Source organism: Ursus maritimus, unplaced genomic scaffold, assembly GCF_017311325.1.
Source record: "Ursus maritimus isolate PB19 unplaced genomic scaffold, ASM1731132v1 scaffold_7, whole genome shotgun sequence".
NCBI lineage: Eukaryota > Metazoa > Chordata > Mammalia > Carnivora > Ursidae > Ursus > Ursus maritimus.
Genome location: NW_024426885.1, coordinates 16,281,065 through 16,306,169, shown reverse-complemented (window position 1 = coordinate 16,306,169; position 25,105 = coordinate 16,281,065). Strand labels below are relative to the sequence as shown.

Below are 25,105 nucleotides of genomic sequence, written 5' to 3'. Positions count from 1 at the left end.
TCAAGTTTTCTGTATTGCTGGGCTGCCCGTTTCCTGGTCTTTTGGCTAAAGAGAGCAGACTTTCTGTTGGGGCTTTTATTGTACTGTTTGACATTTTGGGTTGCTGTCTTCTCCAGCACTGTGTCTGGGATATGTGAGGCAAAAAGAAAACTAAAGAAACTCATTATCTTATTCTTCTCTGGCTCCCAAGTTTCCTAGCCTGTCTGCTGCCTTTTTTGAAAGTCAGCTTACGTTTGTTTGTGTGTAAGTCCAGGGTTTTTTAGAAGCACGTAATGGGAGGAATAGGGAAAGGTACATCTGTTTTATCTGTCCAGAAGAGGAAATCCCAAGTACAGTATTTAAAAAAAATATATTACCAAGTTTTAATATTGCTATTTTTTTTTCTTAATAGAAGCCTAGCAATAACGTGCTTCCTGCAAAGTCAAAAAAAATACACAAGTTGGTTGAGAATTCCTTGTCCATAAATAATTCAGCACTCTTCAACTCCTTAGGATCTCCTTTTCGGTCAACAACTTGCCATCGCTGTGGCCTGTTTGGTAAGCATATTTCCCTAACATGTCTGAATTATTTTTTCGTGCATTCGAAAAATATTTTTATTAAGGAAAGTTTAAAACATATTAAGTATGAACAGAATAGTATATCTGTACTATATACCCATCTCTCCGCTTCAGCAGCTACCAGCATCCTACAGGTCTTGTTCATCCATACCTTTCCATTCTTGCTGCTCCTTGGTTATTATTTCCTATAGTTTTGTTTGTGTTAAAATTTACATGCATTGGCATGTACAAACTCACACACCTACCAAGATAGAGAATATTTCCATCTTCTTAGAAAGTCCCCTCCTAGCCCTTTCCAGTCTCTGTAGCTGCTAGAGGTATCCATGATGGGTTTTTTTCCACCATATATTAATTTTGCCAGTTTTAGAAATTCGTATAAATGGACTCTTACAGTATTGACTCTTTTGTGTAAAGCTTTTTTTCATTTAGAATAATATTTTTGGTATTAATACATGTTCTGTGTACACTGTTTTTGCTGAGTAGTGGTTTGATTATATCACAGTTAATCCGGTTGAACATTTTTGCTTGTGTTTAGCTTTCGGTTATAATGCATAGAGCTCTCTACACATTTTTGCACAAGTCCTTGTGTGGATATAGGTTTTCATTTCTCTTGGGTACATGCCTAGGAGAGTAATTGCAGAGTCAAAGGACAGGTATACGATTAACTTCAGAGGAAACAGCCAAGCCATTTTCCCAAGTAGTCCCATTTTACGTTCCCAGTGATAATGAGTTCTGCAAGCTCCACATCTCTGTCATTTGGTGTTGCTGGTCTTTTCAACTTTAGCACTTCTCGTGGGTGTGTACTGGTATCTCATTGTGGTTTTAGCTTGCATTTGCCTCATGATCAGTGAATGATCTTGAGCAGTATTTCTTGTGCTTACTGGCTGTTTAGATATTTAGTTTTTTAAATTCTTTTCTAGTTTTCAGTAGAAGCATTCAAGGCCAGCCTAGTTTTTGTTGTTGCTTCTTTATGTGTTTTTTTTTCTGCCTCTATATTCATAGGATTTTTTGATACTTTATTTAAAAAACTTCTTAGGTTTTTCTGGGTTTGATTCTCTTCATTGGTTTTTTGTCTTGTATTTTTTTTTTAATGGCACAAGGTAATAAGCCACGTCAGAGTCTGCTTGCACTACCACACATTTTCTATTTTCTTTGATTGTTCCTTTTATAATGTGTTCTGGGCTCTGCTTTAGGAAAGTCAGTAACGTTTTCAGTCTGTCCTCCCTTTCATTTTCATCTTTGCATTCCTATTTGCAATTTGAGAGAACGTTAAAAGTTTAATCTTGACGCCTAATCATAAACAGCATAATCCTCTTCAAGTAATCTTCTCGATGTGATTAATAGAATGGTGATTGATATGTCTGGTCTTTGAAAATGTCTTGCTCTCAGCAACAAATACTTGGAATAAAACACTGGTGATGTTACGGGCTGTGTTCTGCAGGATCGCTGAGGTGTTCACAGTGCAAGCAGACGTACTATTGTTCCATAGCCTGCCAGCGAAGGGACTGGTCAGCACACAGCATTGTGTGCAAACCTGTTCAACAAAAGTAAGTAAAACTTGGGGCGCCTGGGTGGCTCAGTCGTTAAGCGTCTGCCTTCGGCCCAGGGCCTGATTCCAGGGTCCTGGAATCGAGCCCCGCATTGGGCTCCCTGCTCTGCTGGGAGCCTGCTTCTTCCTCTCCCACTCCCCCTGCTTGTGTTCCCTCTCTCACTGGCTGTCTCTCTGTCAAATAAATAAAACCTTTAAAAAAAAGTAAGTAAAAGTTTTTTTGTTCATTAGGGAATATTTAAAAGTTGTTTTTCTTTTTTGATAGTGTAAGGATCAAATGAGGTAAGCAGGCCGTAACTATGTAGAAGTCGTTACTTTCATTTACTGATCTGTAACATAAAGGATGCAAATCTGAAATGAAGAGCTTACAAATTTAGGACTGAGTTTTCATAAATATAATTTTATCAGTACATATTCAGAGTTAGAACTTAAAGTTTGAGTCTGTAGTAAGTAGAGCTTTAGAATGCCTTTTAATCATGTGTTCTTTCCTGAATTTTGGTAAGGTAGAACTCTCACAGTGCCTCTTGAATGGTGATTTTAAAATACGAAAATCTTACTGGCATGGCGTTTACCAGTTTACAGAGAAGTTTCACATCTATAACCTCATTCAGTCCTCAAAACTATTGAGGTTATGTACAGATTATCTCCATTTTGTAGATAAGGAAGCTGGGGCTTGGAGATCGTGGCTGTCTCTGTCCCTTTAATTAGGTGGCTTTGGAGGAGGCAAGCCTGCACACAATGTAGACCGTTGCATAGCCAGCCTGGACTATTTACTTTGTTAGTACTGTGATAGTCTCCGAAGGAAGCTGTTTTTCTCCTTCTGGAGATAATTGATAATTAAGAATTTAACATCATTATGGCCCCTACTCTTACTTGGCTATGTACTATAAGTATTACAATCAGCTGCTTTATTTCAGTTTCCACAAACGAGAAGATAGTAAATCACCTTTTGAAACAAAGAACATGGAAGTGAAAAATGAGGTATGATGTACTTTTCGCTTTTAGAGTAAATTTTGAATAAGTTCCTTTTATTGAACTAAGAGGACTTACGCGAAATAAAAGACTTGTTACTTATTCCTGCATTTCACCGGTGTTTACTCAAGTGATCTCCACCCCCAACGTGGGACGCTTGAACTCACGAGATCTGAGATCGAGTCGCAGGCTCCTCTGACTGAGCCAGCCAGGCGCCCCTGCCACCAGTGTTTGTTTAAAAACAAAAGTTTCCTGTTGAATAAATCTGTACACCTAAATGATCGATTGGGGACTGCTGGGGATTTTTGAGCGTTATGTGTGCCCAGCACTTTTCCCAAAAGCACTTGCAGTGCCGGTGTCTCTGTAAAATCACGTGGACTCCTGAGACAGAGCCCCGCTCTGTAGTCCCTGCGTGCACACGTGGTCAGGCTTTGTGTACTGCATTCTAATAGGGCCCTAGTATCGATGGAGAAGTTTTTTCTGTGACACCCCTCTTCCATTTAGGTAACTATATGGGCTAAATCATTCATAATCTGAAAAATATCAGTAGTGCTCAGCTCATCTATAATTTTTAGGCTTCTCTAGCCGGTCCTAGCTTCTACTTTAAAAAAAAAAAAAAATTCTGACTTCCTCAAATATTCATTCCTATAAAATGTTAACAAGTGCAGACTTAAAACACTAACCACCCGTTTTTAGTTTATAAACTCAACATTATCACCACCATTATGGCCTGGTTCTTGAGTGATCCCACTGCTGTGTACATGCCTATGGACAGTGGGTTTTATTGGCTCTTGAAGGTATATGCTGTTTCTCTGCTCTTATTCAAGCCTCGGGGGCTGTTCTGGCCTCAATTCCAGCAAATGGTGGCCATAGTATCGCTGAGACATGTGCTTGTGTAAGTAACTCACTCATGTGTTTTGTGTTTTTTAAACCCAGAGTGACTATCCTCATGGAGTTACTAAAGAAATAGCCATTTGTGCTGATAAAATAATGTTTTCTGACTTGAGAAGTCTACAACTCAGGAAGACCATGGAAATAAAGGTATTTGTTGTTTAATTTCATAGAGATCCAAAGAATAGATTTTTTATTCCTTGTTTCCTGTTTTTAGTTTGAGCATATATGATAGCTCAAAATGTAATGAAATTGATTGCAAAAATTGTCTTACAATACCTTTTTAAAAAATCTTGTTAGAAAGCTTTAAGAAATTCACATTTGCTTGTGTTCTCAGTGAATTATTGCACCTTTTCTGTCTTTTGAAAGGGTACAGTTACTGAATTCAAACACCCAAGTGACTTTTATGTGCAGTTATATTCTTCAGAAGTTTTAGAATACATGAACCTACTCTCTGCGAGTTTAAAGGAAACGTATGCAAATACAGCTCAGGAAGAGGATTACCTTCCTGTGAAGGGGGAAGTTTGTGTTGCCAAGTACACTGTTGATCAGGTAACCTTTGATGAAATGCATTATTTAATACAATGTTTTAGTTTACTTTGGTCGTATAAACTCGACACCAGGGCTTTTAATAATGCATTTGCTGGCTTAACAAGAGGCTGTGGTCACATTCCCCTTTCTCGTTCTCAGTCAGTTTTGTGGGTCTGTTGGGTGACCCCTTCCAGCTCTGTTCATAGGCTCCTCTGCTGCCGGTTGCAGTGATGGCAAGTCCGGGAGCTTGTGTTTATTTTTGTAGCTGAGGCATTAGTGTGTCACAGTGCCTCCTGGGCTAGAGTAACCCGGGAATAGTTGTGCATATTAAAGTCTCCTACATAGACAAATGTAGGGATTTCTTAGCCAGATTCTTAGAAAATTAACTTGTTAATTGAGTGCCTCAGGACAGAGCTGTAGCCCTTCCTTTGCATGTTGTGTAGACTGGCTGAGAGTTTTTAAGCCTAAGATTGTGAAATACGGTTTTGAAGCAAAACACCATTATATTCCACTTTCAGACCTGGAACAGAGTAATAATACAAGATATTGATATGCTTCAGAAGAAAGCACAAGTCTTATATATCGATTACGGAAATGAAGAAATAATTCCAGTAAACAGAATTCACCAACTAAATAGAAATATCGACTTATTTCCTCCATGTGTGAGTCTTTTTTACTTTTTAAATTCCTAATAGTGTCCCCAAAGAGCTGTTTTTAATATTTTGTTGGGCACAGTATTTGCTTGCTCTATTCTGTGATGGTTATTATAAAAAAAAAAAAGTACCCATTGGTATATTTTTCATCTTTTACTAAATGTATGTAAATGCTCACTGGCTTTCTTGGATCCATTTAAGAAGCCTTAGTTAAGTACTTCCTTAGATGAGAAACTAGCATTTTTAGGGACATCTTATCCATCTGTTCTTTTAAAACAATCATTTTTATGTTTATTACATTTTCTGGAAGCAGTCTGAATTTATATGTATTTGTAGGATAATTATCCTTTCATGAATTTCTCAAGCTTCAAATCCCAAAAGGAAAAGCACAAGAGACAAATAATTACACATAAAATTGTTTATTTGGTTAGTTCTTGAAGATTTCTGATAAATTTTCAGTGTGAAATGTATTCAAAAAATCTTCATGTTATTAATTAAAGTCATTTTCAAATACTATTTTTTTAGTAACTCACATAAAATCTTTCAGGCCATAAAGTGCTTTGTGGCCAATGTTATCCCAGCAGAGGGGAATTGGAGCAACGAATGTGTCAAGACTATTAAATCACTGTTAATGGAGCAGTACTGCTCTATAACGATCGTGGACACCCTAAAAGAAGATGTGGTTACCTTCGCTGTGGATGTTATGCTGTCAAGTTCAGGTAAGATCTAAATCTGTCTTTTGTAGATGGAGCACGGCTGTGTCATTTAGTCTTCACCTGTTATGCAGAGAAGAAACAGAAACATGGAGTGAGGCCAAGTAAGCTCTGCTCAGAAGTCCTTCAGGGTATGAGGAAAATATGGCAGTCAGTCGGTCAGAGACCCAGCGTAGGCTCATGGAGCTGGCAGCTTCAGAGCCTAGATGCAGACTTAGTGTGGGGATGACTGTGTTAGCCTGTTGATATGGCCATTATGATTGCTGTTCCTGATGTCTACTCATTTGTGGAGAAAAATTCAAGAATTCCCTTATGAATTTGTCCATGCTTTCACCATGAGTGCTTTTTCCTAGAAGAATTTTCACAGAACTGTGTTTGGTTGGTATTGAGACTGTAAGTGCCTAGTATTTAAGTGTGGAGATGGAAACACCTTGGAATCCTGTGTGTTTGAAAAGTGACTGAGTGCTTATACTGCATCTCAGTTTCCAAGGTATCACTCTTTTACTTTGAGAGACCTGGCATCAGTTGGTGACTTGCTAGAAAATTCAGTTAAATCTTTTGTGAAATTAGGTATAAAATCTATTTTCTTTCTTTATATGTTTTGTATTATGACTCAGGCTTCTGGATGGTATTTCAAGGAACTTGAAGTTTATGTCATGCTGGCTACCCCTTGTTTCAGCCACATGTTATGTTTGAGAAAAAGTAGTCTTAGTTTAACGCTAAATTTATTTTTTCTCATACATGGTGTCCATACTAAGTATGCTGGTCAGGTGGCAACTAAATCTTTCATGTTATCCAGAATTTTGAGGTGAAGTATTTTTGTAAAATTTACTGCCACCTGACAATGGGAATTTTGCCTCAGTTTTTAAGGCTGAGCATTTGTAAACTGTATTTGGCACACAGAAACTGAACTGGTAAGAAATAGGCCAGTGTATTAATAGCCATAATCTCTAGATCACATGATTGTGATTCATTTGTTTCGTGTTTATGCCTTTCTTCTAATACTTGGTATAATATCTCAAGGGGGATACGTTTTCTTAATCATTTTTAGGAAAACTCTTAGATGATGTGCTCATAGAAATGGGATATGGCTTGAAACCCAAGGGACAAAATTCTAAGAAGCAAAGTGCAGATCCAAGTGAGTATACAGGTTAGTATCGAACAGTATAAACAGTACAGTGACTCCAGGAACTGAAGAACTATCTTCTCTACTGAACAAAAAAAGGCAGAGCTGTCACACTGTCAGATTTAATGGAAATGATAACCATTCTTTGAACTTTATATAAGAAAGATACATTTTCATTTAGTAGTATGTTGTGTCTAATCTTAGTCCTCCCTGCCTGTTTTCCTTCCCTGTCTGTCTTCCATATTAATCCTTGACATAATTATCAGAAATCTCTGAAGTGTTAAATATCATGACACTTTGAGTTGAAGAGTTTTTTTAAAATTATGTTATGTTAGTCACCATACGGTACTCCATTAGTTTTTGATGCAGTGTTCCATGCTCCATTGTTTGCGTATAACACCCAGTGCTCCGTGCAATACGTGCCCTCCTCAATACCCATCATTGGGCTAGCCCATTCCCCCACCCCCCTCCCCTCTGAAACCCTCAGTTTGTTTCCCAGAGTCCATAGTGTCTCATGGTTCGTCTCCCCCTCTGATTCCCCCCTTCATTTTTCCCTTCCTTCTCCTAATGTCCCCATGCTCTTCACTTATATGTAGAACATAAGGAATAAGGAGTTGAAGGGTTTTTAGCTAACATTTCCTTAGTTTAAATTTTCCTCCTTACTTAGGTTTTCCAGCAATAATAAACGGGTATAACAGTGTTTATTGGTTCTTCTTCCTGAATATCCTTTATATACGACTTTTTTTTCTTTTTTAAAATCCTTTTTTTTCTTACTATTTTTCTAGTTCAGAAATCCTTACCAGTTGTGGATAATTGCAACAACCTTCTGACTTTACCTTTTGTCTGCTGTCTGTATTCTTATCGTACTGCATACATGATTATCCCCAAAACACAGATCTTGGCATGACAGCTCTGACAAAACATTTTTAGTAATTCTTTGCCATCTAGAGGAGAAAACCAAACACTTACTGGTCTAATAGTGGACATGGTTGAAACCATAAATGGTGGTGGTGTCTTAGGGTGAGTGTGGAGTGAGGGAAACAAAAGGGGGGGAGATAAACCTGGGGCCTACAACAACGAATGAGAAGCCATGACGGGAGAGGTGGATAGAGAATGCAGACAAATTGCCAGAGCAACAGGAGGGAGAATGCTTGGAGCAGGAGGTCATCGGTCATAACAAATGTTGCAAAGGTATCTAGTGGAAGGAACAAAAATCTTCTGGGCAGTATTTTCTTCCCTGAGGGACTGTGGTCAGTGCAGACCCATAGCGAAGAGATGATAAAATGGTAGGAGAGAGCAAGTGCATGCAGACTGCAGTGGGAGCACCTGGATGGGCACCTAACCTGGATTACGATAGAAGTCTTTTCAAGGTGACACCACACTGAGCAAGAAATAACCAGGTTGCTGGGGGATTGGGAGTGTGTTCTGGGAGGAAGAGTATGTGTTAAGGCCTAGAGGTGTTGAAGGAGCGTGATACGGGGCCTGAAAAGCTGCAAAAATTAGATTAATGAAACCAAAATGCCTTGGTTTTTCTGTTTTTTTGTCAAGATGATCTTGAGGATACTGGAAAAATGACCGCCGAAAGCAAAGTTGTTGTGGATAGGAGTGATCTAATCCCGAAAGTGTTAACCTTGAATGTAGGAGATGAGTTTTGTGGTGTGGTGGCCCACATTCAGACTCCAGAAGACTTCTTTTGTCAGCAGCTGCAAAGCGGACGTAAGTAAATTTTCTTGATTTGTGCTGTCAGTATAACCTGTGTACTTCAAGAGACTCAACATGTGAGAAAGAAGATAATGTGTAGATTTGTATTTCTTGTGTTTAAGATGTGATCTGTATCTACAGATAAGCTCGCTGAACTCCAGGCATCCCTTAGCGAGTACTGTGGTCAAGTGCCTCCACGCTCAGATTTTTATCCAACCATTGGTGATATCTGTTGTGCGCAATTCTCAGGTAAGGGAAGAGTATTACTGAATTTTTTTTACTTATAATGAAGTAAAAATAAATGAAACAATCCTCAGTTTGCATTGGATGGCTGCATTTGAAGTCAGAGTGGTAAAGCACACCAATCATTTAAATATGTGCAGTTGAACTGAATCCAAGCGTGCAGGGGAAGAAGGCCTGTGAATGCTAGAGGAGTTGGCAAAGGATGTTTCTGTTGTTTTATCAGCCTTTAGTTTTGGGGACTGGTGCAGGTAATTTTATTTACATCAGGATGTGAATGTGGACTCTTCCAGAATCATGTCTTCACCAGTTTTCTTGGGAATAGCAAAAGGGCCTGGAAGCACGGAGCCGTCACGGCACAGCTGTGGTAACTGGCTTCAGTTCTTCCCTGCTGAAGGGAAACAAGTCCAGAGGCCTCACAGAAGGGTTGATGCAAGTGGGCCTCCAGTAAATGGAGTGCTTGGTCGGTGGAGTCTGGTTGACTCGTATGGCCAGGTATTCTAAAATTAGCCCTGCTTGATGCTTAGCAAATTGTTCCTGTATTGATCAGGGCATCGTTGTGGATTCATTCGCAAGACTCAGACATGTTCTCTGTCCTAATGAGTTAACTGTCTGCGGGGGAGACCAAGCATGTTGTAAGTCATAACCACCTAGGGCATGAGTGGTATAGTAAGGTATGCATGCATAAAGGTGAGATTTTAGGAGTGGAAGGCTTCTGAGCAGCAGAAGTGGTAATGGTGACTAAGTGTACATTGTTCAATAAGGCTCGATATTCTATTAAAGTAAAACCTATAGATGACCATCTCTGAATCTGGGAGGGAAAAGTTTTGTTTGTATCTGCACTGGAAAATCATTTGAGACAGAGTCTCTCCTTCTTTCAGAGGATGATCAGTGGTACCGTGCCTCCATTTTAGCTTATGCCTCTGAACAGTCTGTGCTGGTCGGATATGTAGATTATGGAAACTTTGAAATCCTTAGTTTGACGAGACTTTGTCCCATAACTCCGAAGTTGCTGGAATTGCCAATGCAAGCTATAAAGTGTGTGCTGGCAGGTATGAAATTTTTGTGGTCCCTGTATTCTTAAAATACTAAAACCTAAAGAGCATTAGAATTGAAATTAATTAAACTACCCGGAAGATAATGTGTTTAGATATAACTTCTCTTAATGCAAAAATAATCCTTAATAGAACATTTCAAATCACAGGACTACTTTGCTATCTCTAACAAAATAAAATTTAATGTGCCTGTCATTATGAAATTGGGTATTATTTTTTTGCTATTTATAGTCTGCATTATTAATATCATAGAAGCCGATTCATTACACAAAGTAGGGTAAAACCTGCTTGTGTAAAAACAGTATGTTTGAACATATGCTTAGAAATTACTGCATATAAAATTTATCCCACCAGGAGCCAGGGCTTCTTTCCATGTTAATAAATTGGCCTCTATAACCTTCATTCACATATTCCATTATTGAACTATCCAATTACCAGAAGGATATTTCCAAGTTTTTGCTACTAGCAGTGTTTTTTTTTGTTTTTTGGTTTTTTTTAAATAAAGATTTTATTTCAGAGCAGAAACGGGGGGAGGGGCAGAGGGAGTAGCAGACTCCCCACTGAGCAGAGAGCCCGATGTGGGACCTATCCCAGGGCATGAGCCGAAGGCAGACATTTAACCCACTGAGCCACCCAGGCGCCCCATAGCAGTGTTCTTTTAACTATATTTTGCCACCTATCCAAGATATTTCCTTAGGATAGGCTGCAAAATACAGTTGTACTACAGAATTCCTCAGGTGAACTGAAGGTGTCTGTGGGCATGTTTCTTTTCATGTTTGTGATATATGTTATGATTATTCACCAGAAAGAGTAGAACTAGTTTAAACACCTACCAGAAAGATCGAGGGGGAGCCCATTCCTGCACACGTTGGTAAACCAAATAGATATCTCTGTATTATCTCATGTTGGCCAGTTTCGAGAAGTTAAAACTCAATCATTTCGATTACTTTATTACCATGAGCCTGAGCATTTTTTTCATAAGTTACTCGCTCTGATCTTATGAAGAGACCAGGTGCATAACCTCAGGGTGTTGATCTCCAAGTGCCTTTGCAGTTTAACTGCTGCAGGCATTTTTCAGGTCATTGTAAGGGACCAGTATCTCCTCCTGGTTTGTTTGATACTTTTGTTTATGACTTTCTTAACTTACTGAGATATAAGTTACATATCATTAAATTCTCAGTCTTAGGTATACAATTCAGTGATTTTTAGTAAATTTACTGAGCTGTATAGACGTCACCCTGATGAGGTTTCTTGTGCTCATCAGTAGTTAATCTAGCTCCCCAGGCAATCACTAATCTGTCTTCCAGATTTGTTTTTCTAGACTTTTCATATTAATGGAATTATGGTTTGTTTGCATAGAAGTAGAGCAGTTTTCTATAGGTTTTTTCTGTAATTTTGCCTTCGTTTTAATGATTAGAAAATCCTTCTGCTCAGGTGGGACTTTTTGTCTGGTGTTTGTCAGGTTCTTTAACTTTGTGGAAATTAGGAATTTCTTAATACTTATTTTAAGAAGTATTTTAGTCTTCTTTTAAAAATTCTTTGATAGGAGTAAAGCCATCATTAGGAATTTGGACTCCAGAAGCTATTTGTCTGATGAAAAAAATTGTGCAGAACAAAATGATCACGGTGAAAGTGGCAGACAAGCTGGAAAACAGCTCCCTGGTGGAGCTCATAGATGCATCTGTGACGCCTCACCTCAGCATTGCTCAGGTGCTCAGAGACGCGGGCTTTGCCCTCCAGGAGACCGGGGTGCCGGCAGAGAAACCCAGGGTCGTGAAAGATGCCAGCGGTAAGTAAGAAGTCTGCTCGATAATGTCTGTGCTGGAATCCAGATGACTTTGCGTACGTGTGGGTTCTCGTGCTCCCAAAAAGAATGGGTGCTGTGTCTTCTGTCTTTTTTAATCAAGCATTTATTTAAATACACTATGAGTGTGTTGGAAAACTGGAAAAAAACAAAAACAAAACCTGTAGGTCACTGGCAGCTGAAGGATCAATCAGAAATGTGAATTTGAAATTCAGCGAGGTAGTTGTGGCTAATTGTAATACCAGTTAACTTTCCTGTAAAGTCACTAAAAGTCCCTGGAAATTCAGTTCTTCAAAAGCAGATTCCTCAACCCGCCTTACCTCCCATCTCCACTTTAACCAGTTGTTTTGCAAAAGTTTTTTGTTGTTGTTTTTTGTTTTTTTTTCCCCCCCACAGTTCCCTTTAGTATAGAAGCAAAACTAAATCCACTGGAGTGGACATGGGTTGAACTTGCTGTTGACCAAACAGTAGATGCTGTGGTCTGTACGATGTACAGTCCTGGAGAATTTTATTGCCATGTGCTTCAAGAGGATGGTAAGTGGACTCTTCTCATTTATTTCTCTTACAAATACATTGGTGTGGTAATAACTGAAGAGGAGTTTACTGAATAATAGAAGTACTGTCTTTCCAAGAAGGGCCAAGTGAGTATTTCTACTTGGAAAAAGGATTTGATTATACTTAATTGCCTTTTATTTCATTTTAAGCCATTTCTATTTTTAAAAATCTCTTTATATTTAAACCAGTTTTGATTTCATAGAATGTCTTCTAAATTCATTTTGGAAAATTAAATAGTTGATTTTATTAAGGCATAACATGCATATATGTAAATGCATGAATAGTGCAGCATAACACATTATCACAGAGTCCAAACACTGACCAACATCTAGGTCAAGAAATGAAGCATAACCAGTAACCCAGAAGTTTCCTCCATGTCTCCTTTGATTACTACCCCTTCTCTCTATAAAAAGTAAATACTATCCTGCCTTCCAATAACATAGTTTTCCTGGTTTTGAACTTTATGTAAATGTAATCATACAGTATATACTCTTATGTGTCTCGCCACCTTTTTTTACATAGTTTGTGAGATCAGTTCTTCATTTTTATATGCAACAGTAGCTTGTGTTCCACTGTGTGAATATACTGCAAATTTATTTCTTTATAACCTTGGGCACATGGGTTGTTTCTAGCTCTGAGCTATAAAGTGATATTGGTATGAACATTTCCATACAAATTTAATACACATGGATAAATGTGTTTCTTTTGAATATATACCCAGGAATGAAATTATTGACCATATCCTAAAGGGTATTTATATTTTCAGCTTTGATCAATGAATGCCCAGAAGTTTTCAAAGTGATTTTGACAGCTGTCAGTTTGAGAGTTTTAGTCTCTCCACATCCTCACACTTGTATTTATCTTCTTTTTCATTTGAGCTGTTGTGGTGAGCATCTTTAATTTTAACATTTTTAAATCTTGTTTCTTCTCTATCAAATGAGGACATTAAACTAGGTGCCTAAGTCCCTGTCTAGCTCCCAGTTCGTGAAATTGGTCATCCCTCCTTTCAGAATCATCTGGTAGATAGACCACTGTTTCATATAGCGTAAAGTTAAAAATTTTTCATGTCAGTTTCTGTTTTCATAGGTGATTATACAAGCATATGGTACAAAATCCCAAAGTTAAAAAGAATGTATATCTTTTGTTTCTCTTGCCTTTGGAGAAGTGTCATGAAAAAGGTTGCTTTGGCCGATGTCGTAGAGGTTGTTGCCTATGTTGTCCTCCAGGATTTTGATGGATTCCTGTCTCACATCGAGGTCTTTCATCCATTTGGAGTTTATTTTTGTGTATGGTGTGACAGAGTGGTCAAGTTTCATTCTTTTGCATGTAGCTGTCCAATTTTCCCAGCACCATTTATTGAAGAGACTGTCTTTTTTCCACTGGATGTTTTTTCCTGCTTTATCAAAGATTAGTTGCCCAAAGAGCCGAGGGTCCATTTCTGGGTTCTCTATTCTGTTCCATTGGTCTATGTGTCTGTTTTTGTGTCAATACCATGCTGTCTTTGTGATCACAGCTTTGTAGTACAGCTCGAAATCTGGCATTGTGATGCCCCCAGCTTTGTTTTTCCTTTTCAACAGTTCCTTGGAGATTCGGGGCCTTTTCCGGTTCCACACAAATTTGACTATTTGTCCAGTTCCTTGAAAATGTCCTCGGTATTTTGATCGGGATAGCATTGAAAGTGTAGATTGCTCTGGGTAGCATGGACATTTTAACTATGTTAATTCTTCCGATCCATGAGCATGGAATATTTTTCCATCTTTTTATGTCTTCCTCAATGTCTTTCAAGAGTGATTTATAGTTTCTAGAATATAGGTCCTTTACGTCTCTGGTTAAGTTAATTCCAAGGTAACGTATGGTTTTTGGTGCTATTGTAAATGGGATGGATTCCCTAATTTCTCTTTCTTCGGTCTCGTTATTCGTGTATAGAAATGCAACTGATTTCTGAGCATTGATTTTGTATCCCGCCACGTTACTGAATTGCTCTATAACTTCTAATAGTTTGGGAGTGGCTTCTTTTGGGTTTTCCATATAGAGTATCATGTCATCTGCGAAGAGAGACATTTTGACTTCTTTGCCGATTTGGATACCTTTTATCCCTTTTTGTCGTCTGATTGCTGTTGCAAGGACTTCTAGTACTATGTTGAATAATAGTGGCGAGAGTGGGCATCCTTGTCGTGTTCCTGATCTTAAGGGAAAGGCTTCCAGCTTTTCCCCATTGAGAATAATATTTGCAGTAGGCTTTTCATAGATGGCTTTTATGAGATTGAGAAATGTACCTTCTATTCCTACACTCTGAAGGGTTTTAATCAGGAAAGGATGCTGTATTTTGTCAAATGCTTTTTCGGCATCGATTGAGAGGATCATATGGTTCCTGAGTCTTTTCTTGTTGATATGATGTATCACGCTGATTGATTTGCGAATATTGAACCACGCTTGCATCCCAGGTATGAATCCCACTTGATCGTGATGGATAATCCTTTTAATGTACTGTTGGATTCTATTAGCAAGTATCTTGTTGAGGATTTTGGCGTCCATATTCATTAGGGAAATCGGTCTGTAATTCTCCTTTTTGATGGGGTCTTTGCCTGGTTTGGGGATCAAGGTAATATTGGCCTCATAGAATGAGTTTGGTAGCTTTCCTTCTGTTTCTATTTTTTGAAATAGCTTTAGGAGAATAGGTATTATTTCTTCTTTGAATGTTTGGTAGAATTCCCCAGGAAAACCGTCCGGGCCTGGAGTTTTGTTTTTTGGAAGGTTGTTTATCACTGACTCAATTTCTTCATAATTAATTGGCCTGTTTAAGGAATCAATTTCTTCCGGTTTCAATCTTGGTAGTTTATGGGTTTCCAGGAAGGATTCCATCTCTTCCAGATTGCTTAGTTTATTGGCATATAGCTGTTGATAAAAATTTCTAATAATCCTTCCAATTTCAATGGTGTTCGTCGTGACCTCTCCTTTTTCATTCATTGTTATTAATTCTCTCAAAGAACCAGCTTCTAGCTCTGTTGATCTGCTCTACTGTACCCCTGGTTTCTAATTCGTTGATTTCTGCTCTAATTTTGGTGGGACTTCCTCAAAATAAAAAGCTTCTGCACAGCCCAGGAAACAATCAAAAAAACTAAGAGGCAGCCCACACAATGGGAGAATATATTTGCAAATGATGCTACAGATAAAAGACTGGTATCCAAGATCCACAAAGAACTTCTCAAACTCAATACGCAAGAAACAAACATCATAAAATGGGCAGAAGATATGAACAGACACTTTTCCAATGAGGACATACAAATGGCTAACAGACATATGAAAAAATGTTCAAAATCATTAGCCATCAGGGAAATTCAAATCAAAACCACAGAGATACCACCTTACGCCAGTTAGAATGGCAAAAATTGACAAGGCAGGAAACAGCAATTGCTGGAGAGGATGTGGAGAAAGGGGATCCCTCCTACATTGTTGGTGGGAATGCAGGTTGGTGCAGCCACTCTGGAAAACAGTGTGGAGGTCCCTTAAAAAGTTAAAAATTGAGCTACCCTATGACCCAGCCATTGCACTACTGGGTATCTACCCCAAAGATACAGACGTAGTGAAGAGAAGGGCCATATGCACCCCAGTGTTCATAACAGCGTTATCCACAATAGCTAAATCGTGGAAGGAACCGAGATGCCCTTCAACAGATGACTGGATTAAGAAGCTGTGGTCCATATATACAATGGAATATTACTCAGCTATCAGAATGAGTTCTCAACATTTTCTGCAACATGGACGGCACTGGAGGAGATAATGCTAAGTGAAATAAGTCAAGCAGAGAAAGACAATTATCATATGGTTTCTCTCATCTATGGAACATAAGAACTAGGAGGATTGGTAGGAGAAGAAAGGGATAAAGAAAGGGGGGTAATCAGAATGGGGAATGAAGCATGGGAGACTATGGACTCTGAGAAACAGACTGAGGGCTTCAGAGGGGAGGGGGGTGGGGGAATGGGATAGACTGGTGATGGGTAGTAAGGAGGGCATGTATTGCATGGTGCACTGGGTGTTACACGCAACTAATGAATCATCGAACTTTACATCGGAAACCAGGGATGTACTGTATGGTGACTAACATAATGTAATAAAAAAAATTAAAAAAAAAAGTATAGTGGGAAGTAAATTTCCCAGTCCCTCTCAATTTTCTAAATCTTTTCAGAATAAATAATGATATCTTTTCTATGCATATGCTTGTATGTATGTATCCCTGTTTGTGTAGGCATAAATGGTGAAATACTGTAAATGATTTTTGCACTTTTATTTTCTACTGTGTCTTGGACTAATAAGTTTGCATAGTCTTTTCTTCTTCTTCTTCTTCTTCTTTTTTTTTAATAAGATTTATTTATTTTGAGAAAGAGCATGCTGGGGCAAGGAGGGTGGGGGATGCAGATGGAGGAGAAGAGGGAGAGAAGCAGACTCCCCGCTGAGTGGGGAGCCAGAAGCAGGGCTCCATCTCAGGACCCTGAGGTCATGACTGGAGCTGAAATCAAGAGTTGGACACTTAACTGACTGAGCCACCCAGGCGCCTCTCAGCATTTTAAAGCTCTCTGTGGTTTGTATCTTTCTCAGCACGTGGCTGGTGTATTCTTCAGTGGTTCACCTTCCCTGCGTTGCCAGACTGCTCCTGCCAAATAAGTTTTGGCTGCTTAATTCTGTACTTTGCCTCAGAGCCATTTCTTCCTTCTGCAGTTACCCCCTCTTTGTCCTCTTTCTCGATGCAAGCTTTAGCACGCACAGCTCACCTCTCTGTTTCCTCAACAGACTTCTGTGCATCCTCGTAGTGCTTATGTGTCCTCCTCCAGGCCAGCTTGTAGGTCACTTCTGTACAGGTTTGTACACAGTGTCCTTATCCCTATGCAAAGCTCATGCTCTGGTATGCTGATGACAATGCCGTAGTAGGGGGTTACCAAGAGCATTAACTAATAATGACTATTTTCCCAATTAACTTTTTAATAAAAGAGAAAAGCATCTAGTGTGTACTTAATAGTTGCTTGGGAATGTACCTGAGATTGTATGATCAAAACATTTCCCAACTTCAGAGGAAAATCTGTATTCTGCATGCTTTTTAAATATTGAATACTGTATGTATTGTTTTCAGCTTTAAAGAAACTCAATGATTTGAACAAGTCATTAGCGGAATATTGCCAGCAGAAGGTGCCCAGTGATTTTAGGGCAGAAATAGGGTGTCCGTGTTGTGCTTTTTTTGCAGGTAAGTTGCAGTTGATAGACTCTTGACTTCATTGATAGAGACTTTTGTTTCCTGATGTTCAGTCCTTATTGAGTGTGCATTTTCTTCCTGAGGTTTAAGCAAATGTTCCTCACAAGACTAAATGAATGCTTAAAGTATCATGTTTTATCTTCTCTTGGTAGCAAGGAACCTCCAAATGAAACTTTCTTAGCTCAACTTTGTTAAACTTTGTTAAATGCTTTTCTTTCCAGAATTTCTGATATTAAATTAGATACCGAGAAACCTGTTCACTGCAGGTTCATTGTTTCTTCTGGTCACCCTGTGCGTGTTTAGTTTGAAAGTATATTTAATGAAACACCTTAATTTCATTGCATGAGTTTTTCTATTTGCTTTTTATGTTATTTTACTAATGACAAGTAAAACAGTTTGTTCTTAGTTACGAGAGTATCGTAAGCTTTCCAGATTGGCAGATATGTTCAAGGTTATGAAGTCTTCCCTTCACTTTCACATTCCGTTTATTGGATAGGTGATGAATGAAATCTTCAATTTACCTCTGATGTTAAAGTGTGGTGCTATAAAAATTTTGGATGTATTCTAAAAAATGGATTTTGAGAATTCTGGGGATTTCTGAATGAAAAATTGAAGGCATCATCTGGAGAAAGAGCAAATTTAGTTACTTTAGACAAAGGATTTTTTTTTCTTTTGAAGACAAAAATTTCAAATGTTAATGGAAATAATGTCCCATGTTATATACTTTGTGTTAAATATAGGTGATGGTAATTGGTATCGTGCTTTAGTCAAGGAAATCTTACCGGATGGAAACATTAAAGTCCATTTTGTGGATTATGGGAACATGGAAGAAGTTACTGCGGATGAACTCCAAATGATCCCATCCAAATTTTTAAAACTTCCATTTCAAGGAATACGGTGCTGGTTAGTAGGTATGGTGCAGAATAAGAAACTTTCTCAACTATCTTCTAATACTTAGGGTATATGTACTTTTAAATATTAACGTTTATAATTTTAACATGTGAATTAGAAGATCTTGCTTCATATTATAGAATTTAGAAACGTACTTTTGAAGATACTGGCCGAAATGTTCAGTGTTGATGTTAAAGTAGGGAAGCAGCTGCTTTTCTGTGTTTGAGATGGGAGTGAAAAGCGATGTGTTCTTTTGAAGGCATTTTGCAGGATTTCTTAGGATCTTCAAATATTCCTACCTTTTGTCTCAGCATTTTCACTTGTAATAATTTATTCCAAAGAAATGATCTTGGAATTTCGCAGTTTACCTACAAGGAAATTCATTATACTGCTGTTAATAATAGCAAAACCACCTAAATAGCCGATTACAGGGGTGTGGTTAAATGATGATACGGATAATTGACAGTAGTAGTACCTATTTCAGTTGGTTGTTGTGAGGATTAATGCTCAGAAACAGAATTTTTCTGACATGCAAAGTTAGATTTAAGTGTTTCCTCTTACCACACAGTCATTAAAATGATGTTAACCATGGGTTATTAATATGAAGAATTGTTCATGAGGTACATGAAGCATGCTAGTTATAGAAGAGATACAGGACGGCATTGTGATTAGAAGGACAGGCTCTGGAACCAACTCACCGGCTGTGAGAATCTTAGGCAAATGATTCAAACCCTCTGGTGCTTCTGATTCCTCATCTGGAAAATAATAGTATCTTCCTCAAGGAGTCATTAAGTATAAAAGAGATGAAAAATATAAAGCACTTAACACTACCTGGCATTATATCCATAAGACCTATTATTGTTGCAAAGGTTTCTTTATGAAAGAAATGAGTATGTCTGTGCAAGCAAGTCTTTACACATGCGCATGAAAATTGTGGAAGGTTGGGTACCAGAATGTTAATAGTGCTCATGTCTGGCAGCATAGATGCTCTTTATTTTTCCTTTTGCATGTTTTATTTCTACTTACTACACTAAGTCTGTTTCAGATTATTTTTAATTACCATGTTTTATGTCCGTGCTTCTTAAAATGTGGCCCCCGGACAAGCAGCATCAACTTGAGAACTTATTCAAACTGCAGATTTTCAGTTCTCCACCAAGGTCTACTAAATTGGAAATTCTAGGATGGGACCCTGAAATCTGTTTTAACGAGCCCTCTAGGTAATTCAGATGCACACTCAAATTTGAGGATTACTGTTCTAAAAATAAGAGTATAAGCCAAAATTATCAGAAAAATAATTTTTCGTTAAGTAGTTTTAACATTCTGAAATCACCATTAGGAAACTGTCCACAGAAGTGAAAATGTATGGTTGAGATCTTCTAGCAGCATAATTAGTAACTCATCATTGTATGTGTAACAGAACACAGTGGTGGCTTCTAACCCTGTTTTTGCTTATTGGAAAAATGCCAGGTAAAGGTATATTAGTGGAAAATAAGGAAAATTTCTGAGTCCCCTAAAACCCCAAGTAGTATGTTTACAAATGTGTTATCTGTAACTTAGGCATGGGAGATGTAGAGATGTAATTGAACATTAAAAAAGATACTCCAAATCGCTGACCCAAATGGAACACTTGACAAGGATTAGTCCCAGACACTATTGAAGCAAAAATGCAGCTCGGGCACAGAATTCTTTTTAATGCTATTCTTATTTGCCAGATATACAGCCTAGAAACAAACACTGGACTGAAGAAGCCATAGCAAGATTTCAGATGTGCGTTGCAGGGATAAAACTCCAAGCCCGAGTGGTTGAAATCACTGGACAGGGAGTGGGAATCGAGCTCACTGATCTCTCCACTTCTTACCCCAGAATAATTAGTGATGTTCTGATTGATGAACATCTGGTTTTAAAAAGTAGTTCGCCACGTAAAGACTTGACAAGTAATAGACCTGTTAGTAGACGTGATCTTCAAGTTGATGTCCTGGGGCTTCAAGGTAACATGTTTAAGCCATTGATTTGTTATTTAAATTTGTTATCTTTTGCTTTTATGGGCTGTAAAAATTTTTCTAGTCAAATGATGCAGTTTTCTGTAGGAATACATGCTTCGTGGAAATAGGTTAATAATAGGTTACTACAATTAGTATTTATTGGGGTGCCTCGGAGGGAGCAGTTGGTTGACTCTTGGTTTCAGCTCAGGTGGTGAGAGACCTCAGGGTGGTGAGATTGAGCCCAGCTTTGTGCTCCCAGCTCAACGTGGAGCCTGCTTCAGATTCTCGCTCTCCATCTCCTCATCTGCGCCTTCCCTCCTCAACGGCTCATGCACTCACTCACTCTCTCATAAATAAATCTTTTAAAAAAAATAAAAATAGTATATATTGAAACATGGTTTTATTAAACACTGTACTCATTTTCATCGTAGTTATTGATCAGGTAGTTTTGCATCATACAGTTATGTATCCCCTAAAGTATGAATCAGTTATAAGATTTACATTAAATATATTATGGAAATGAAAATATATTACAGAAATAATACAGGAGTGCAGTAGGTCAAAGATTCTCATTCTAGATTGGACTTTTTTGTAACACTCATAGAATCCGTGAATAGATTGTTTTGTGAAAATACAGATTTTCATTTTAGGGATTTGTGAATGTTGATTCAGTTGATGAATAAATTGAGTTTATAACTGGAAGAGAATAACAACTTGATCTGTTTTATACAAGGTCTGTTTTGTATGTTTTCAGCCATCTCTTCAGCGGAGCCATGGAGGACGATAGAATTGCCAGTTAATAAAACTGTACAAGCAACCATATTAGAAATCGTAAACCCGCTCTTGTTTTATGCTCTACCAAATGAGATGCCAGGTAAGAAACCAAAATTTGAGACCTATTTATGCTCATCCTTTTAACTGTATGATGAAACTGCTTATCTGAACTCTTGAGGAAATGAGAGAGAGGGGAGGCTGGTGATTTTTGTTTTATTCAGTGTTTTAAGGAAGAATTGGCCATCATAACACTACAGGCATATTTAGTTATGCAAACACATATGTGAACATGAAGGGAAAATGCCCTGCATTTAGCACCTATCCAACCCAGTTTACGGCTTTTTATAAGAAAATAGTGTCCTTAATTGCTGTATAATTTCTTGTTTAAAAATAGATACTATCACAAAAAATAGATACATCTATATTGAAATGCATTTACAAAGCTAACCATCTATGACCTTTTAAGAAAATTTGGTATATTGAAAGAGTACTTTATAAATTAGTCTATAATCACTGTTACTATAGCTTAGAAACTTAGAGAAATGTTTTATACTCCACCTAAACCTGAAGAAAAGTAGCATATGAATGTTCTGTTGTTTCATGGAAGTTTATAATTAAGAAATCGCTTCAATATATTTGAGTTTATCCTTTGTAGTGTCAGAGTGTTAGTGCAAGTTGGTGATGGCTATTCAAAATAATTGCAGGTACTTGAAGGCTGAGAAAATGAACCTTTGTTTCAAATTGTTAAACCACAAATTGTGGTGATACCAAGTGCTCTTAAATCTATCTCCAGTAAGAAATTAAAAATTAAATCATCATCTTTGATCAGTGTAGTGGAAAGCAGGGACTTAGGATTATTGAATCCTGATGAATTGGAAGTACTTTGTTTTATCTCATTAACTGTAACACACTTCCTGAAAAGGATACTGAAAAATTGTGAAAGTATGACTTTATAAGTTTCTGTGGTGTGAACGCACTAGTATAACCACCCTGATCTAGAAATTAGCTTTCCAGAGGCTTCCTTCTTACTCCCTCCCAGCATTAGATCCCTTTTGTACAAGGTAACCCCGAGTGGTTTTATGTATTCTTTTTTTTTTTTTTTTAAGATTTTATTTATTCGACAGAGATAGAGACAGCCAGCGAGAGAGGGAACACAAGCAGGGGAGTGGGAGAGGAAGAAGCAGGCTCCCATTGGAGGTGCCTGATGTGGGGCTCGATCCCACAACGCCAGGATCACGCCCTGAGCCGAAGGCAGACGCTTAACCGTTGTGCCACCCAGGCGCCCCTATGTATTCTTAAAATATAAATGTAATTGGGTTTTTTTGAGTGATTTGATTTGACACTGTTTTTGTATACTGTCTAACCAGTAGCATTGAAAACTTCTTCACAAAAGATTGCTTTTTTTATGTTTCAGAAGATCAGGAAAGATTGTGTGTATTGACAGCTGAATTGTTAGAATATTGCAATAGTCAGAAAAGCCGAGTGTCTTATAGACCCAGAATTGGAGATGCGTGCTGTGCCAAATATACAAGTAAGGTCCTTTTAAATAAAACATTAAAGGGGAAATTTTTTGTTCTCTTTTACATGAAATCCTGTGTATTTTGTTAGGTGCGCATTTTGTTTTGTTAAAAACAAGGTGGTTGTAGGTTTAATTCATATGCTGGGGTCATCCAGCTTTTCTGTTCTGTAACCATAGATTATATTTAGGTAATGATATAGGTAGTTATCTACAAGCTTGTCAGTACTTTGAGATAATCAGCTCTAGATAACTCTCCTGTATGTGGTGGACCAATAACATATTTATATATGGAGGAGTTGCAAATAATTTATAGAACTTTATGAATGTACTAAAAAAGGAATAAATGCTTCAAAAAGTCAGACTTGTTGAACCAGGTACACTTAACCATAGTCCTGTTGTTTAATGTTTCATGTTAACAAATTTCTTTAGTGAGTGAATATTCTTGGGCAGAAATTTGGGGAATTGCTGAGTCAAAGGATATAAGTTGTTTTGTAAGTTCCAGAAGCATATCACTCCGTAGGCATCTTAAAGAAATGTCCATATGTGCCAAAAGTTTGTGAGTGGGCCAATTTCATCTTCCTCTTGCTAGCAACGGATTTGAAATGCTTTCAGTCTGTTGTCCACATAGAGTTCATTTAAAAAAATTTTTAATTTAAATTTAGATTTACAGTTAAATGTATTATGTTTAGTTTTTCTTTTGTATGATAAGTGGATCTACACTTTCCCTCCCTTTCTTCCTGATAGAAATATGTCACAATTTTTGGTTAGATAAGTATTCTTTATTTATTGGAATTGCATGAACACTGTTGACAGCCTAGCCACGTGGTGCACTATGACATAGGAGATACATGGTTACATATCTCTTTTGCCTTTGTTGTTGTTGTTAGTACTCTTCTGTATACTTTCACTGATTATCTCAGTTCTCTGCATTGGTGCAGAGTCTCCTAGTGAAACCTCCTGTACTTTATCAGCTTTTATTACGTTGCCAGCACTTGCAGCCTCTGACATCCTAGCTAGCCTGCTTGTCCTCCAGACGTGAGCCACACCATGTCTGGGGTGGTTTCCACACCACTCCCTTGGATTTCACAGATTTCTCTCCCATCCCACCATGTTTTCTGTTTCTTCCTCCCTCATCTCACCTTGTTTTCTGAAATCCTTACTTTGGATTTATTCCAATATTTGGGTAGATCCCATCCTCCAGAAACTGAGAAAAGATGTGTGTAAGATAAATTTTCTGTTCTCTCTCCATGTTTTCCCATGTTTGAAAAACGTCTTTATTCTACCCTCGTAGTTAATTGAGAGGTAGCCTCGATACAGAATTCTAGATTGGAAATCATCTTTGCCTTAAAATTTTAAAGGCATTGCTTTTTTTTTTTAAAATTTTTTATTAAGGGAATCTCTGTACCTAGCATGGGGTTCGAAGTCACAACCGCAAGATCAGGATCTCAAACTCTACCAACGAGCCAGCCAGGTGCCCCGCTTTTATTGTTTTTTAAAGCTGTTGATGTTGCTGGTCAAAAGAGAGGTCATTTAGACTTTCCAAACTTTGTACGTATTTTTTCCCCTTTCTGGAACTTTTAGTAATCCCTTCATTCCATGTTTTGAAATTCACGATGTGACCTGGTATTAGTCTTCACCATTGCGTTGGGCACTTCTAGTGGGTGAGCCCTTAAGTCTAGGAATTGATGAGCTTCAGTTTTGAGAAAGTTTTCTGAATTTTTTTTATTCCCTTTCATTTTCTGTTCTGTTAGAAACTCCAGATATTCTTTTTTTTTTTTTTTAAGATTTATTTATTTTGGAGAGAGCACAACGGGGAGGGGCAGAGGAAAGAGTGAGAGAAAATCTCACGCAGACTCCCCACTGAGCATGAAGTCCCACACTGGGCTTGATCTCAAGACACTGAGATCATGACCTGAGTTAAAAATCAAGAGTCGGATGCTTGACTGACTGAGCCACCCAGGTGTCCCAGGAACTCCAAATATTCTAATGTTGGACTTGAAACTCTTCTGCTAAGTTTCCTCTTTTCTCTTTCACCTTTTGTGCTTATTTTTTCAAGAGAGTTCCTCAGTTTTATCTTCCAGTTTATTGAGTGTTTCACTTCTGATACCACATCTTTAGTTTCAATAGCTTTTTTGTCTTCTCAAGTCTGTGTCTTTAATACTGACTTGCTCTTATTTCAAGGAGGGACGGCAATTCGGGGATGTTGATATCATTCTTCTAATTGTCGCTGTCTTCTCCCTGTTTCTTTGAGTTCCTGTTTGTTTTGGTCTTCTCTGTCATGTTGGAAATTTTCTTCAAGTGTCTGGTGATCCCGTGCTGTTCACTTCTGAGGGGGCACTTAGAAGTT

General features: G+C 38.0%; 1 protein-coding gene across 1 annotated transcript in view; it reads left to right on the top strand.

Moving 5' to 3' along the window:
• TDRD1 (tudor domain containing 1) overlaps positions 1–25,105 on the top strand; it is a 37,341-nt gene that overhangs the window by 9,306 nt on the left and 2,930 nt on the right. The window contains exons 4-21 of the mRNA XM_040624319.1: positions 392–536; positions 1,999–2,104; positions 3,024–3,087; positions 4,015–4,119; positions 4,339–4,521; positions 5,019–5,162; positions 5,701–5,872; positions 6,918–7,004; positions 8,541–8,708; positions 8,835–8,942; positions 9,815–9,985; positions 11,535–11,777; positions 12,189–12,326; positions 17,473–17,583; positions 18,333–18,503; positions 20,196–20,471; positions 21,220–21,339; positions 22,654–22,770. Coding sequence (XP_040480253.1) covers positions 392–536; positions 1,999–2,104; positions 3,024–3,087; positions 4,015–4,119; positions 4,339–4,521; positions 5,019–5,162; positions 5,701–5,872; positions 6,918–7,004; positions 8,541–8,708; positions 8,835–8,942; positions 9,815–9,985; positions 11,535–11,777; positions 12,189–12,326; positions 17,473–17,583; positions 18,333–18,503; positions 20,196–20,471; positions 21,220–21,339; positions 22,654–22,770 — 2,629 coding nt within the window. The remainder of the gene's footprint in view (positions 1–391; positions 537–1,998; positions 2,105–3,023; positions 3,088–4,014; positions 4,120–4,338; positions 4,522–5,018; positions 5,163–5,700; positions 5,873–6,917; positions 7,005–8,540; positions 8,709–8,834; positions 8,943–9,814; positions 9,986–11,534; positions 11,778–12,188; positions 12,327–17,472; positions 17,584–18,332; positions 18,504–20,195; positions 20,472–21,219; positions 21,340–22,653; positions 22,771–25,105) is intronic.